The sequence below is a fragment of the Gavia stellata genome, chromosome 27, assembly GCF_030936135.1.
Source record: "Gavia stellata isolate bGavSte3 chromosome 27, bGavSte3.hap2, whole genome shotgun sequence".
Taxonomy (NCBI): domain Eukaryota; kingdom Metazoa; phylum Chordata; class Aves; order Gaviiformes; family Gaviidae; genus Gavia; species Gavia stellata.
Genome location: NC_082620.1, coordinates 9,793,212 through 9,807,884, shown reverse-complemented (window position 1 = coordinate 9,807,884; position 14,673 = coordinate 9,793,212). Strand labels below are relative to the sequence as shown.

The window sequence follows — 14,673 nt, the reverse complement described above, 5'->3', positions numbered from 1 at the left end:
TGTACTGTACGTGTACTAGGGCATTGCCTTTCTCAGCCCCTCTAGTTTCCAGCAGTTTTGGAGTACTATCACTCCAGTTGTAGCGGTAGGGAAGTAGAGTCCCTGACAGACCATGCTCAAGTAAGGTCACGCTGTCTTCTGCAGACTTGGGGTTGCCTAGAGTTTGCTAGGTAGGCGCAGGGAGGAGATACGCAGAGCCAGCATGGTGCCTGTTTGCCCCAGCTGAACTTGGTCTTGGTGGTGAATCCTGCTGGAGGATGGGGGTCTGGTAACTGGCTCAATATGGAGAGCGGGGACCTTTCTCTGTGGCTGGCAACTCAGATCCCTGCTTGCTGGAAGTTGAGGAATTTACTCTACTTGAACTCCCTAGCTCCGGGCAGCCTGCTGGTAGATGTTCTCCAAGGAGATACTTGAGGCAGAAACTTGGTACCGTATACAAGGGAGAAGCAGCCAGCAGGGTGTGATGGGGTGGACCTTGTTCTAGAGCCGTCACCGGGCCAGTGTGCAGCCACCAGTGTCACAGCGCTGAGGACCTGCAAACGCCCCTCTGTGTTTCCCGTGCCCTCTGTCTGGCACGTTTTCTTCCACAGCCTTTGGTTCTTCCTTATCGTAAATCCTGTAGGATTTAACTTCTAGCTACTGATCCTTTTGACAGTAATGGACCATTAACTAACTAGACATAAAATTGAAAGCGTAAATCCCTCTCCCTTGGGGAATCAGAAAGCAGGTTTAGGATGCAGGCCATGAAATGCAGGAGTTCATTGTAATCACAAAAGAGGCCTGATTAACTCTGCCTGCCCAGCATCCCCAGGTCTGCGCTAGCTGATGAACAAGAAAGCAGAAGCTGAGGCTGGTACTGCAGAACCATTTGCATCTGCCAGGGGAAAGCCTTTAGTCTCAGCGTTTGAGCTTGTTTATCCCATTGCCAGGGTCTGCCCTGTAAGACAGTGAGGGGAGTCTCGGTTGCTAAGGAATGAATTATTTCTGGAGTCTGATGCTGTCTCTGATTGCAAGCTTGGTGTTTTTTCCTTTTTTGGGACAGGGTGAGAAGGGAAGACCAGGAGCTTTGCTCGCGTCAGAGGTGAGGGGGGGAAAAGCACAAGGTGCCTCTGCCCCAGGGGAATGGCCCACACTGCTCCCACCAGGGAGAAGGATGAGATGATGCAGCAGCTCTGCAGGTTGGTGTGCGCCAAGTCTAGTTCCCAACACTTTCCCTGAAATCTCCAATAATGTGGCAGGACTCCGCTATGTACCTGTGGGAGTGAGGTTGCTGCTGACTCTGTTCTCTGACCTTGAGATCAGTGCCCACTGATTAAAAAATTAATTACCTTCCTCTTGAAGGAATGACTGTACTTTCAAGGTCTCCCAGGCCCTTAATCAAGCATCTCCCTTTGAAAGAAGTTTTGATTGAATTGCAGTAAGCTGTCACTAGAGCCAGGATGGCCAGGTTAGAGGGGGATGAGTTCAGAGACCTAACTGGGCTCTGCTTGTGGTGAATGGAGTGGTTCCAAACTTCTCAGAGAGAAGAGGGGGAAATGGGTTCAAAAGCAGTTTAGTTATGCAGAAACTAAGTATCTTGGGCAGTCTGAGTACCGGCCGGAAATTATACAGGTTGCAGTAGAAAAACTAGCTGCATGTATGGAGGCTATCCAACATGGGAACAATGTAGGAGAAGGAGAGGACCTGGCCTAGATTCTCACTGGGCTGGAGATGCGGTTTTTACAGATTTGAGTGCTCAGTAGTAAGTAGCTTGAGGCTTTCTCTTCTCTGTGCCATGTTCTTTCTTCATGCTCTGCTTTGCAACCCCAGAGTTAGAGGATAATTTGCTCCTCAAACACCAGGTTCTCCAGTAATCACTTGATCGTAGCAGCTGGGCTTTGGGAGGAGCAATGCTGGCAGGGGACTGGCAAGGCCATGTCACCTGCCCTCACACCGCCTCTGAGGTTCCTCTGAGCCTGCAATGGGAGGGACTCCAGGCATGGTGCTGATAGTAGGAAGGGCTGGGTGTGGTCTGTATCGCCTGGCCAGTGGCCCCAGCACGCCTCAGCCAGCCTCACGTCGTGTGTATGCTCTGGCATTTCCCTCCTTTCCTTGCAGCCCATGGCCACGCTCCTGCAGCCGAGCTGCATGCTGGTGCCTGTGCTATTCATCATGCCAACAGCACAAGAGCAACTGGAAAAAGTGTCTGGAATTTATCACCTGTGGCAGGAGCTTTTGTCTGTAATAAAAAACACTTTCCCCCTTCTCTTCTCTCATTATTATTAAGAAGCTTAATGCCATACATCTTGCTGTTTCATAAATAACCCCTATAATCAAGCAGCACTGGGTAAATGGGCAGTCCAGCTTGTGCAATTTGTTTGGCAAAATGAATCCAGAACAATATGAGTCTGTGGAGGAAAGACAAATAGAGCAGCTTGGATTAATGTGTTAACCAAGAGAAAAATGGCTTGGCAGTGTGGTTGATGCTGTATTTATCCACACAAATGGAGGTCAGGGCTAATTTATTAAAAATAGAGTACAGAGCTTGCCAGAGCAGTCAGTGTCTCTGGGGAGGGACAGCAAGAAACACGGACCTGCCAGGGTCATGGAGAGGAGCTGAGCTCAGGCTTGTCCGGGGGGGTTAGGCCCTTCTGCGCTGTGGGGAGGCAGGCAGTGCTGAGAGGCTAAAGGGACCCCACCCTCAGCTGATGGACACACGGGCTGCAGCAGTAGGGCTAGTGTTTGCATTCCTTGTGTGTCTTGGCAATGCAAGTAGCCCTGGCCTGGTCTAGGTGCTGGGCATACCTGCAGACAGACATTGCTGCAAGGAGCAGACAGTCTAGTAAAAATCACCAGCAGGTTCTTGTTGACTCTTTGATCTTCTGGGCTTTTTTCATGCCTTTCTTCTGAATCTCTGAAAGTGTCCAGCAGACTTTCATTCAGCATCAGTCCTTCCCTGGCCTATTTGGTGCATTTTAATTGTTTGCGGGGAAACCAGGAGTCCTGACTCCCTATTTTGGGACTGAGCAGGTCAGAGCTGGCTACTGGCAAAAACCTTCCAGCCAGAAAACCGCTGGTTCCAGCTGGGAGACCCCAGCCAACCACGGCTCCTTTGCCATTTGCTGGCAAACAGGTTGTGCCTGGCCAGGGGACGACGTTGCCTGGCTGGGGGACAGGCAGGAGGGGAGCCAAATTCAAGCGCCTGTGCGCTGGGAAAACCTCTGAGCTGTATGGAAGCTCAAGGGGACCCTCAGTCTCTGCAGCTGCCGCACTGCTGAGCTCCAGGCTGGGCCTGGTGAGCTCTATTTGGTTGTTTTCTGCTAGATCAAAATGCTAGGGCCAGAAAGGGCATGCTGGTGAGCAGACCAGGCTGAGCAAAGACCTCCAGCCCTGCAGGATGCTCAGAGTGCTATAGGAGGAGGGAATGCGGGAGGCGCAGCCCTTGAGCACCCTTGGAGGCAGCAGGGATATGCAGAAGTGAAACAACAAAGTCGGTACCGAGCCCGCGATCGGGACGGTTTTCCGAGATGAATAACTCAATAACAACTAGTTTGTTATTAAGCAGGCATTCTTTAATACAGCGCTGGGCAGCACTGGGGATTCGTCCACCACGAGTGCTCCAATGGGTTAGCAAAGCACCTCAGTTCATATACAGAAAAATCATACATATTCATCAGAATTCTAAAAAGGGCGGTCTTACGTGGATGAGTTCCCGGAATTCACTTGCATAGTCCAAGCATGCGCAGTAAAATTAGGGTTAGGGTCTTTTCACCCTCCGGTGGTTGTTCATAGTCTTCCTCACGCTGTCCGCTAGTTGAGCTTTGGCCTTCCTTTGTCCATACATGGTCATGGAATTGGCTCATCCATCCTTTGGCCTCGGAATGTTACAAAAGGGTCAGTTTGAACTAGTTCTTTGGCACTTACCTTGACACAAATGTCCCGAGTCCCTGTTATCAATGATATACTCAGGAGGCATAACGAGCTACCTCAAGGCCCATTCGATCTTGTCAGGAAGGGAGTTACACGTCTTGAAACATCCTATTATCAACTCTGCTCAGCAAATAACTAAAACTATGCAAGTAAAGCTTTTATGTATCACAGCAGGGTCTCAGCCAGGGACCGTCAGTGATTTAACCCTTCATTCAGTATGACTTTTCATATCAACTTTCACAGTGCCAGCCCTTTTTGCAGAGCCCAGCCAGGGGGTATGAGAGGAGGTGAGGACAGGGCAGGCCATCCTGCATGCCGCTGCTCCTCCCTGGGGTGCCTTGGGACCCAAACTCCCAGGGAGAGCAGCTCCCTGATGCTGCCCTCCTCCTCTGTCATCTCCGCCTTGCCCAAGAGCACGGAAGAGGTCTTTTGCCAGGCTGCTTTCTGGGTCCGAGGACATTTTGCCTGTGCAGAAGCAGCTCTGCTTAGCCCCTTCCCAACCATGCAGCTAGAGGAGCCTGCAGGGAGCAAGCCCTTGTTTGCATCCTCACTGCTGCCAGCCCTAGGTCTAAAACTTAAGGCTTGTGGCCAGTGGCATCACAGACAGAGCTTCATCTGTGTCTCCTGCCATTCCCACCACCAGTTCCCCCGTGGAGGAGACCTGTGTTGCATGGCTCTTTGGTGACTTGGTGCAGGCTGGCCTCGTCAGGCCCCTGAGCTCTACTCATTTGGGGAGGGGGAATACCTCCCCCCTTCCTCAGCGAAGCCCAAGCCAAGCTCTTCCTTCCATTTCCAGAGCACCCTCCCTTCCCAGCAAAACAACTCCCACGTTGCCGGGGGAGGGGGGAGGTTGGCAGCTCTTCTGCAGAATGTGGTGTTCCCATGGCAATGGGGATCTGTCGCCCTCTCCAGTCTGCAGACAGCGGGAACGGGGCGGGGGGGGAGAACGGGACCCCCCGCACCGGTGCGTGCCCCGGCCGGGCCAGGCTGGAGAGCCGCTCCGGCGGCGCCCCCCTCCCCAGGGGCTTCCTTCCCCGCCTGCCCCCCGCACCCCGCCCGTCGCCCCGGGATGGGGCGAGCCCCCCGGGGCCGGGGCGGGCCCGGGCCCGCAGAGGCAGAGCCCCCCCCGCGCCGCAGGGCCGGGGGCCGAGCCCGCGTGACGCCGCCCGGCACCGATTTGCTGGGGCCGCCCGCCCGGTCCGCCCAAACTGCGGGGGCGCCGCGCCGCCCACAGCCCCGCCGGTAGGCACGGCCCCGCCCGCCCCGGGCGGCCCCGCTCCGTCCGAGGGGCCTCCGTGTCTTCTGTCTGTAGTAACGCCATGAGTACCGACCAGAGCTTAGTCAACGTACACCGAGGTTGAGATCCACCCTGTAAAAACCAGATGCATCAGTCCAAGTTGGCCACCCTGAGCTCCCTTCACGGACATGACACAGACAACTCCAAGGGGGGATTCATCTGACCACCCTGGATACCCACTCTAGGCTGCAGAGGAGAGCCCGTCTTTCACATCTTTCCCATTCCTGAACATATGCTCCTTCCCGGGGAGGACTGGCAAAATCTTCTCTGTTCTTTTTTGTCACGTCGCACTGCAAAGCCATCTTGTCCAAAGGCCACTCATTCTTTCGGGCTGTGGACTGCATGATAGCTGTCAGGAAAGACTGGGGATTGAAGAACCCAGCAAGCCACACTGAGGAGGGTAAGGAAAAGTCTCCTGTCCAGGCCTCCAGCTCCTTGACACGAGTGAGGAGGTCAGCAAACCATGTGCCCAGGCTGGCTGTGGAAGGGTGAGCCCTCTTTATCCGGGACTCAGGCACTGTGTCCAAGAAAAGGGCATTCTGCAGGTTCTCCATGTCACTTGTCATGGTCAGTTCTCCCTGAGTGAGAAAGGGTAGAATTAGCACTGACAACTGTTTAACCTGAACAAAGCCTCCTTGAAAGCAGAGACTGAGCTAGGAAATGTGAAAGAGCATGACATCCTACACAGTCACAAGTGTTTACGTACTGTGAATTTCTTAATGAGTTTTGGGTTTTCATGAACACCTTCTATCGCATATTCCTGCATCGTCATCTTCCTACTGTAAAAATACTACTTGGAGGAAAAGATGCATTACACAGTGACAATGAGCACTGTGTGAGTTGTCTCAGTGTTGTTTCTGTTCTCTCTCACTGACTGAAGATCTTTATAGGGCAGGAGGAGGAGTAGTGGGAAGAAGGCAGCAACAGAGAGCTGTCCCAAGGGGAAGACACCACCTTCTACAACATCTGGGTCAACCTCTTGGTCCCGGAACTCTTCCAGGATGACCACGCTGATCCCGAGGAGGGGCCTGCCTGGCCCAGCAGCACAGGCACAGAGGCGGCAGGAGAGGCAGATGGCGACCTGCAGAGCGCGTCTCCTGCCCCGGCAGGGCTCACGGATCCCGAGCTGGCAGCTTCTGCCCTGGCTGGAGCTCCTGAGGAAGAGGGGCACCGTGCTCCCGGGGCACAAGTGGAGGGCAAGGCACCAGCTTCTCCTGTCTTGGGCGAGCAGGCCAGTGCAGCACAGGCAGAGAGCCAGGAACCTGCCCCGCACAGCCCCGCAGCCTATGAGGCAGCTCTGCGGGAGACAGCCCGGTGCCTCGTGAATGAGGCCCTGGGCAAGGCTTTCACTGGGAGCCGGGGACCCAGGCAGCAGCCAGCGCCACAGCGGGACCTGGCACAAAGCATGGATGTGGCAATGGCAGCAAGAACACCTGCAACACCTCGGGACACAGAGTCTCCCTTGGCTGGAGAGCCTCAGGGAGAGGCCAGCACAGCCCCTCTCGTCCCCGCGGCATGCCAGGATGGAGAAAACATGGCTTCTCCCATGTCTGGAGACCATCAAGGAGAGGCCAGCACAGCCATTGTCTCCCTGGTAGCGCACAAGGATGAAGTGGCTTCTTCAATGCCTCAAAACCCTGCAGCAGACACTGGCACACCCCACTTTGCCCCAGCAGCAGACAATGCAAGAGACCCAGTGGCTACTCCCTTGGCTCGGGACCCTCGGCAACAGGTGAGCCAGGCACGTGTGGTCAGCAGCGGGCATCCTGAGGTGCCAGAGGCAGACGCAGTGCCCGGGCTGTGCACGGCAGGGAGATGCCTGGTGCTCTCTGTGTCATCCTGCCGACATCCCTTCCCTCCCCTACCTGTGCTCTTGCTCTCCCCATGCAGGCGGCCTCAGAGCACAGAGGCAACGCGCAGCCCTCCTCTGCCTCCAGGGACATGCCCGAGGATGACCCAGGTACGTCCCCGAGTCGAGCACTGCCCCGGCAAGGGCAGGCCTGGCCCGGCTCTCCCAGTGAGCGTCACCCAGGCCAGGCCAGCAGCACTGTTCACCTGGGGCCTGGCCGTGCCCTGGCCACCCCTCCCTGGGGAAAGCCCTCAGTGGCGAGTGGCAGGCAGGAGCTTGCCTGTCACCCGCCCAGCCCCTTGCCTGCAGCTCTCCTTCCCCCACAGGCATGGCCGCCCTCCCGCACACCCCAGCTCAACGGCGATGGCCCTCCTTCTTCAGGAGGGCGCTCAGGGCTCTGCGCACAGCTTTCCGCTGTACCTGCATCACGGGACAGCAAGAGGAACAGCGCCCCGCTGCCAGCACCATGTGGGTCTCCGAAGATGGCAGCTGGCCCTGAGCCTGCACAGCATCCAGAAGGAGCAGCAAGGGGAGGCACGCGAGGGATGGGTGCATGGACAGCGCCCCAGGCATTCAGCTGCCCTGAGGACATTCTGCTGCCAGCCTCCGCTCGGCTGTGGAAGCTTTCTGAGGCCAATAAAAGATGACAGTTTTCCCCCAGTGCTCGTCAGCACCTGTTCCATCTCGGGAGAAAGACAGGCAGGCAGAGCCCCTGTGCTCCCTCTTCTCCAGGCTGAGCAGAGCCTACGCCCTTGGCCTCTGCCCGTGCCTCCGGTGCTCCAGCTCCCAACCAGCTGGGGCCTCCGCTGGCCTCGCTCCACCGTGGCCGTGTCTGCCGGGACCCGGGCAGCCCCAGCCCACAGCCAGCGCCCAGGCACAGCCTCCCCTGGGCCCAGCGGCGCGGAGGAACCCCTTCCCCACGGTGCCACCCATGCCCTTGCAGCACAGCCCGGGCTGCAGGCCTGTCCTTGCTGCCCAGGCACGCTGCCCACCCCTGTGCGCCTTGGCCTCCGGGGCCTTTCCCACAGCCACTGCTGCTGTCCAGCCACACGGCCACGGCCCCGGCCCCGGCCCCGGGCAGAGGCGCCCCCCCCCACCCCCGGGGCCACCACCGCCTGGGACGTTCGGGGTCCAAAAGGGACGCCCTGCCCTGCTCACCTTTTCTCCCGCGCTGCAGCCGCAGCCTGGCCACGCTCGGCGACCGCTCCGCTCCTCCTGCGGCTCACACCGACCCTGCCACGGCCACCCGGGGCAGGGCAGCACCGGCAGCAGCCCCTCCCCAGCAGCCCCTTTACAGGGAGGGGCCATCACCAGCAGCCTCACTGGCCCCACCTGGGGCACCAGTAGCCTCACTGGCCCCACCTGGGGCTCCCCCAGCCCACAGCTGCAGCCACAGCCCCTTACAGCCACTCTGTCACCTGCTCCCCTGGACTCTCTGACAGCCGTTCACCAAGTACAAAGGACTACAACCACAGCCGTGAGGGCAAAGGAGACAGCAGGTGTTTATTCGTTAATGCGTGTAAGTCCCGGGAGTGAGCCTGCTCTGGGGCTTGGTGCCTGTATACTCACCCTGGGACCACTCGGCAGTCATTAACTACAGCAGCAGACAGGACAAAAATACACTGATGGGGAGCAGGACGGAGGAACAGAAAGATAAAAATAAAATGAGGGAGAAGGACTGAGGAGCAGGTAAAGAAAGGTACAGGGAAAAGGACAGTGAGATGGAGAAATCAATAAAGAGGAAATGAGAAGCCCTGCAGGGACATGGTGGAAGAATAACAGTGCCGGGGAGCAGGACAGAGGGAAAGACAGAGAAAATTATGAGCATGGAGAAGAACAGATGGACTGAGAGAGAAATTGAATGAGAGGAATAAGGAAGGAGGGAGGGAGAGAAAAACACAGGGAACAAGCCAGAGGGACTGAGGAAAAAAGAGAGACACAGATCAGGACAAAGAGATGCAGAAAGAGGAAACAGTGATGGACTACAGGATGAGAAAAGAAGGCCAGGGAGCAGGACAGAGGGGAATAATGAACAGACCAGCGAGCTGGGCACGGGGATATAGTGAGAAACAATGGGATAGGCAGTGGTATGGAGATGTACAGACAAAAACTTAAGGGGAGGATGGAGGACAGAGAGAATAAAAGAAGAGAGACAGGGAGCTGAGCAGAGATGGAGAAATAAACATTAGAGACAGAGAGAGAAGAATGATGACAGGACCAAGGCAGAGAGATGGAGAAAGAAAAAAAAAAAAAGACAGTGATGGGTAGCAGGCCAGAGGGACAAGGAAAGATAAGAAGGAGGATAGAGGGATATAGAAAACAGGTGAGAGACAGTGTCATGGTTTAACCCCAGCTGGCAACTAAGCACCACACAGCTGCTCCTTCACTCCCCCCAGGTGGGATGGGGGAGAGAATTGGAAGAGTAAAAGTGAGAAAACTCATGGGTTGAGATAAAGACAGTTTAATAGGCAAAGCAAAAGCCACACATGCAAGCAAAGCAAAATAAGGAATTAATTCACTACTTCCCATCAGCAGGCAGGTGTTCAGCCATCTCCAGGAAAGCAGGGCTCCATCACGCGTAACGGTTACTGGGGAATACAAGCGCCATCACTCCGAACATCCCCCCCTTCCTTCTTCTTCCCCCAGCTTTATATGCTGAGCATGACGTCATATTGTCTGGAACATCCCTTTGGTCAGTTGTGGTCAGCTGTCCCAGCTGTGTCCCCTCCCAACTTCTTGTGCACCCCCAGCCTACTCGCTGGTGGGGCGGTGTGAGAAGCGGAAAAGGCCTTGACTCTGTGTAAGCCCTGCTCAGCAGTAACTAAAACATCCCTGCTTTATCAACACTGTTTCCAGCACAAATCCAAAACACAGCCCCATACTAGCTACTATGAAGAAAATTAACTCTGCCCCAGCCAAAACCAGCACAGACAGGGAGCCACAAAGTGGGATACTGCAAAAGAGAGAGACACAGGGAGCAGGACATTTGGATAGAGAGCCAATGAGAGCAACAGAGAGAATGACAGAGAAATGGAGCACAAGAGAAAACAGGGACAGCGAGCAGGACAGAGGTGAAGCAATAAATAACAGGGACAGGGAGTAGCACAAAGGGTCAGACACAGTTAAGACATGAACAGGAAGGAGGACAGGGACTGTGAGATACAGAATGAAAAAAGTACAACCCAGCAACAGTGAGCAAGACAAAGGGATAGAGTAAAAAAGAGAAGGAAGGAGGGAGAGAGACAGGATGGCAGAGACACAGAGAAGCACGTACAGGCGCAGAGAGGAAAGAATGCCAAGGAACAGGCCAGAGAAATTATGAGGAAAAAGACACAGATGGAGATCAGGACAAAGAGATGGAAAAGGAAAAAACAGCAATGGGCTGCAGGACAGAGACAGAAGATGGAAAAAAAAAAAAAAGAGGGAGAAGGAGCAGGACAAAAGCGCGGAGAGAAGAAGAAAAGGGAGTTGTAGAACAAGAGAGAGAAAGAGAGGGAGGAAGAGGGAGCAGGACAGAAGAATAGAGAAAAGATGAGAGATACAGGGAAGAAAGGAAAAAAAAAAAAAAAAAATCACATCAGCATGGGAAAGAGGATGGGCCACGAGAAGGGCAGGGAGAGCCCAGGATGCACAAGAAGGGAGACAGGGCCCCGAGGACCCAGGATTCCCAGCAGCTCTCACTCTCGGCACTGCTGACAGACTTTGACAGTTCAGATGCTTCTCATTTCCTTCTCTCATCCCTTCCTCTTCTGTAACTCCGGTCACTTGGCTGTCCTCCACCTAAGAGAATACGTGGGTGTCTTACAGCTCTTACAAGATGAGGCTTCCTAGACATGAAGCTTTGCTCACTCGCACACTACACAGCTGTACAGCGCTTTGGATTACGCATACAGACCCTGCGGTGCATGCTGGCTGTCTGGCCTGCTGCGGATTACAAAGAGGGATCCTTCCTCACCCGGAGAGGCTGGCTCTTTCTTGCCTGCAGCGGGAGGCAGCTGCCAGACACATGACTTTAGATTTCCTCTTCTTTACCTTCCTCTGGCCTCTCCAGCTTCAGCAGCTCCTGTCCGCAGCTAGCGAGTGCTCTGCCTGTCCCTTTTCACCCCATGCTGTGAGGGGAGCGAGGCCAGGCGGAGACAACCCACGCAAGCCTGAGGCGGGTGTAGTCAACGGCATCCCCGGGGAAAGAACAGACGACCGTGTCCTCAGCACAGCCTCTGGGAGTGGGAAAGAAGCAGCAGTGACCGTTATTACCGTAGCTCGTCCTTGGCCAAATACACTCCTTCTGCGGGGGCTCTGGAGACACCGCTCTTTCCCCGCACTGCTGCCAACAGCACCCGCGTGAAGAAAGAGTCAGGCGTGTTTGAGAGCAGCTTGCCACCTTCACAACAGGGCTTGGGGGCGACCTGGGGAATACGGGACAGGGTTCAGAAGAGGTGCCGGAGCTGGAGGCAGCTGCACGGGGCAACTGGGACCAGAGGAGGCTCAGGGGGAGCTCTGGCGAGTTGGAGACTGCTTGCCCGGCAGCCGAGTCCGCAAAAACTACACCTCCCGGCACGCACTGGCAAACGCAGCATGGCCGCCCGGCAGTCGATTGTCGCAAGACTACACCTCCCGGCGCGCTCCGCGGAACCAACATGGCCGACGAGCAGCCCCAAGCCCCAGGATTACAGCCCCCGGCACGCCGCGAGAGGCAGCCTGCCCCGCTTTCTGACCCTACGGTGACACCGTTTCCCCCTCGTCCGCCGACGCACCTGAAGTCCCGCCGCGAGTGCCGCCCCGCGCACTCCAGCGCGGCTCCGGGCAGCACGTACCCCCGCCCGGCTCCATCTCTGGGCAGCCCCCGCCGCCAGCTCCAACACGACGCGGCTCCCTCACGCCTCCGCGGCGCCCGGCAGCCCTCGCCGCTGGTTCCAACGCGGCGCGGCACCCCCACACCCCCGCCGCGGCTCCGTGCTTCCGACGCGGACCCCGCTGCCCCCCAGCAGGCACCACCGCCCTCCTCGGGGCATTCCCCGGGACCCGCCGGTGTATCGCGGGACCCCGCTCACCTTCTCCCTCGGTGCAAGGTGCGCCGCAGCTCGGTGATGTTCGGCGACTGCTCCGCTCCTCCTCCCTTGGCTCACACCGGCCCCCCCATGTCCCCCCGGGGCAGGGCAGCACCAGGCCCTCTACCGTCAGCCACCCCTTTGCAGGGAGGGGCCATCACCACCAGCCTCACTGCCCACACCTGGGGCTCCTTCAGCCCCAGCCCACAGCTGGGGCCCAGCAGGAACAGGGGGCCATCGCCCGATCCGCACAGTGCATCACCGCCTCGCCTGGGCTCTCTCACAGCTCCTCACCCGATGTGTTTGAGTGCAAATGCAGCCAGGAGGGCAAAAGGGAGACAGCGACTGTTTATTCAGTCACGCGTGTAACAAGACCCGGGAGCGAGTATGCTCCAGGGCTCGGGGCCCCTGACGCCCCGCTGCCTCCCGCTGCCCCTGGAACACCTCGGTAGTCATTCCTGGAGCCACGCACGTTGGTTTGGCAGGGAATGGACGGTCGGTCGGTCAGCTTCCGGAGCGATGGGCTGCTGGGCAGCGGCGGAGGCCGTCAAAAATGAGAGGCAGGGTGTAGGACACCCTGCACCTGAGCAAAAAGGCAGCCAGCTGGACAGGGGCCGTGTAACAAGGATGAGGAGGGGAATGGGACAGCAACACAAAGATAGGAACAGGGAGCCTGACAGAGATGGAGAAAGAAGCAGCAGGGAGAGAGGAAGAGAGGCAGCAGAAAGAGGGGGAGGGAGCAGGACAGAGACCAACAAAGAAAGATGAGGAGCAGGATGGAGATGCAGAAAAAAGCCAGGACGGGCAGCATGACTGAGAGGAAGGAAAAAAAAGAATAGGGGCAGGGAGAGAAAGACAAAAAAGAGACAAAGTACAGGGCAGAGAGGGAGGAATTAACAAATAGGGACAGGGAACCAGACGGAGAACTAAAGAATAGCAACGGGCTACAAGACAAATAGGGAAGAAATGAAAAATAGTGGCGAGGAGCCAGACAGAGCAAGATGGTGAAAGAAAATAATAGCGACAGGCTATAGGGCAGAGAGGGAGGCCCTAAAAGATAGGGACTGGGGGGCCAGACAGAGAGACACTCAGCATGGAAAAACCACGATGGGCTACAAGACACAGAGGGAGGCATTTTAAAAAGTAGGGACCCAGAGCCATACAGAGGAAGATGGAGAAAGGAAAAATAGTGACAGGCTGCAGGACAGATAGTGAAAAATAAGAAATAGGAACAGGGAACCAGACAGATAGTGATGGAGAAAGAAAAAAAATTGCGATGGACTACAGGGCAGAGCGGGAGGAATTAAAGAATCGGAACAGAGGGAGATGGAGAAAGACGTCCCAGAGATCCCGCTTCCACAGAGAAGTCACAAATCCAGCAGGCTCTCGCTTACAAGGATTTGGAGACAGCCAGCCGACGGAGCTGCACACCCCTCCGCACCGCTCCCCCGCCCTGTCCCGCCGCTCTCTCCCCTCCCGCTCCGAACAGCTGCGCCTACGGAGCGCCCCCAGCCCGCGCTCCCGGCACGCCCTTCCCCTCCCGCCAGCCCTCTGCCCTGCAGCCCAGCCCGCCCCGCTCACCCCACGGCCCCACCATCCTCCCGCCAGCACGCCCGGGCTCAGCCCAGGGACGGACAAAGAGCCCTTCGAGGCGGCCCTTGCCGTCCGCTCCCCTCCAGACACACGGCAGCGGGCAGGAGGCCTCCTGACATCCGCGGCCTTCCCGGCGCTCTTGGCCGGCTCCGGCTCCGGCTCCGGGCCTCACCCGCTGCCAGCGAGAAGAAACTGGGCTTCGGCGCGCGCCCGCCTCTAGCTCCTGGGGGCAGCAGGAAGGGAGAGGGCGCTCCCCCGGGGCTGAGCGGCCCGCGCTCCGCCACCCCCCCCGCCCCTCAGCCTAGGGCTGCGCCGGGCCGCCGCGCCTCCGGCCCCTGGTGCGTCATCGCCCCGCGACGCAAAGAGGGCCCGGCCGCCGCCATGGTGCAGCTCGGTGAGTGAGTGCCTGCCCGTCCACCCGCGCGGCCCGGCCCGGCCCCTAACCGCCTCGCGCTCTCTTGGCAGGTAGCCGCCTCCTGAAGGGCTACCGCGGTGGGCACGTCGTGATCCGCTTCGCCCTCGGAGGCTGCACCAACCGGCCCTTCTTCCGCATCGTGGCAGCGCACAGCAGGCGCGCCCGCGACGGGAAGTACCTGGAGCAGCTCGGCTGCCTCGACCCGCTGCCCAACGCCCACGGCGAGAGGGTGGCGGGGCTCAACCTGGAGCGGCTGCGCCACTGGCTGGGCTGTGGCGCGCAGCTGTCCCGGCCCGCTGAGAAGCTCCTGGGTAGGGGCGGCGGGGCGGGGCGCGGGCGGGCCGGGAGCGGGGCCGGGGGGGACCGGGAGCGGGGCGGGGGGGGGGGGGGGGGGGGGGCCGGGACGGCTCGGCGCGGCTCACCGCCTCACCTTGCAGGTCTGGCGGGGTTCCTGCCGCTCCACCCCATGACGGTGACCAGCGCCGAGAGGCGGCGGCGGCGGGCGCAGGAGGCCGTTTCGCCCCCTGCGGACGGCTCGCCCGAGCCCAGCGACACCCCCTGA

The 14,673-nt window shown here is 57.9% G+C and overlaps 1 protein-coding gene across 1 annotated transcript; it reads left to right on the top strand.

The window, feature by feature from the left end:
• Positions 1-14,074: 14,074 nt before the first annotated feature.
• On the top strand, positions 14,075-14,673 carry MRPS16 (mitochondrial ribosomal protein S16). Its single transcript, XM_059829883.1, has 3 exons — positions 14,075-14,090; positions 14,162-14,422; positions 14,549-14,673. Exons 1-3 carry the CDS (start codon positions 14,078-14,080, stop codon positions 14,671-14,673), a joined length of 399 nt encoding a protein of 132 aa, XP_059685866.1. The 5' UTR covers positions 14,075-14,077.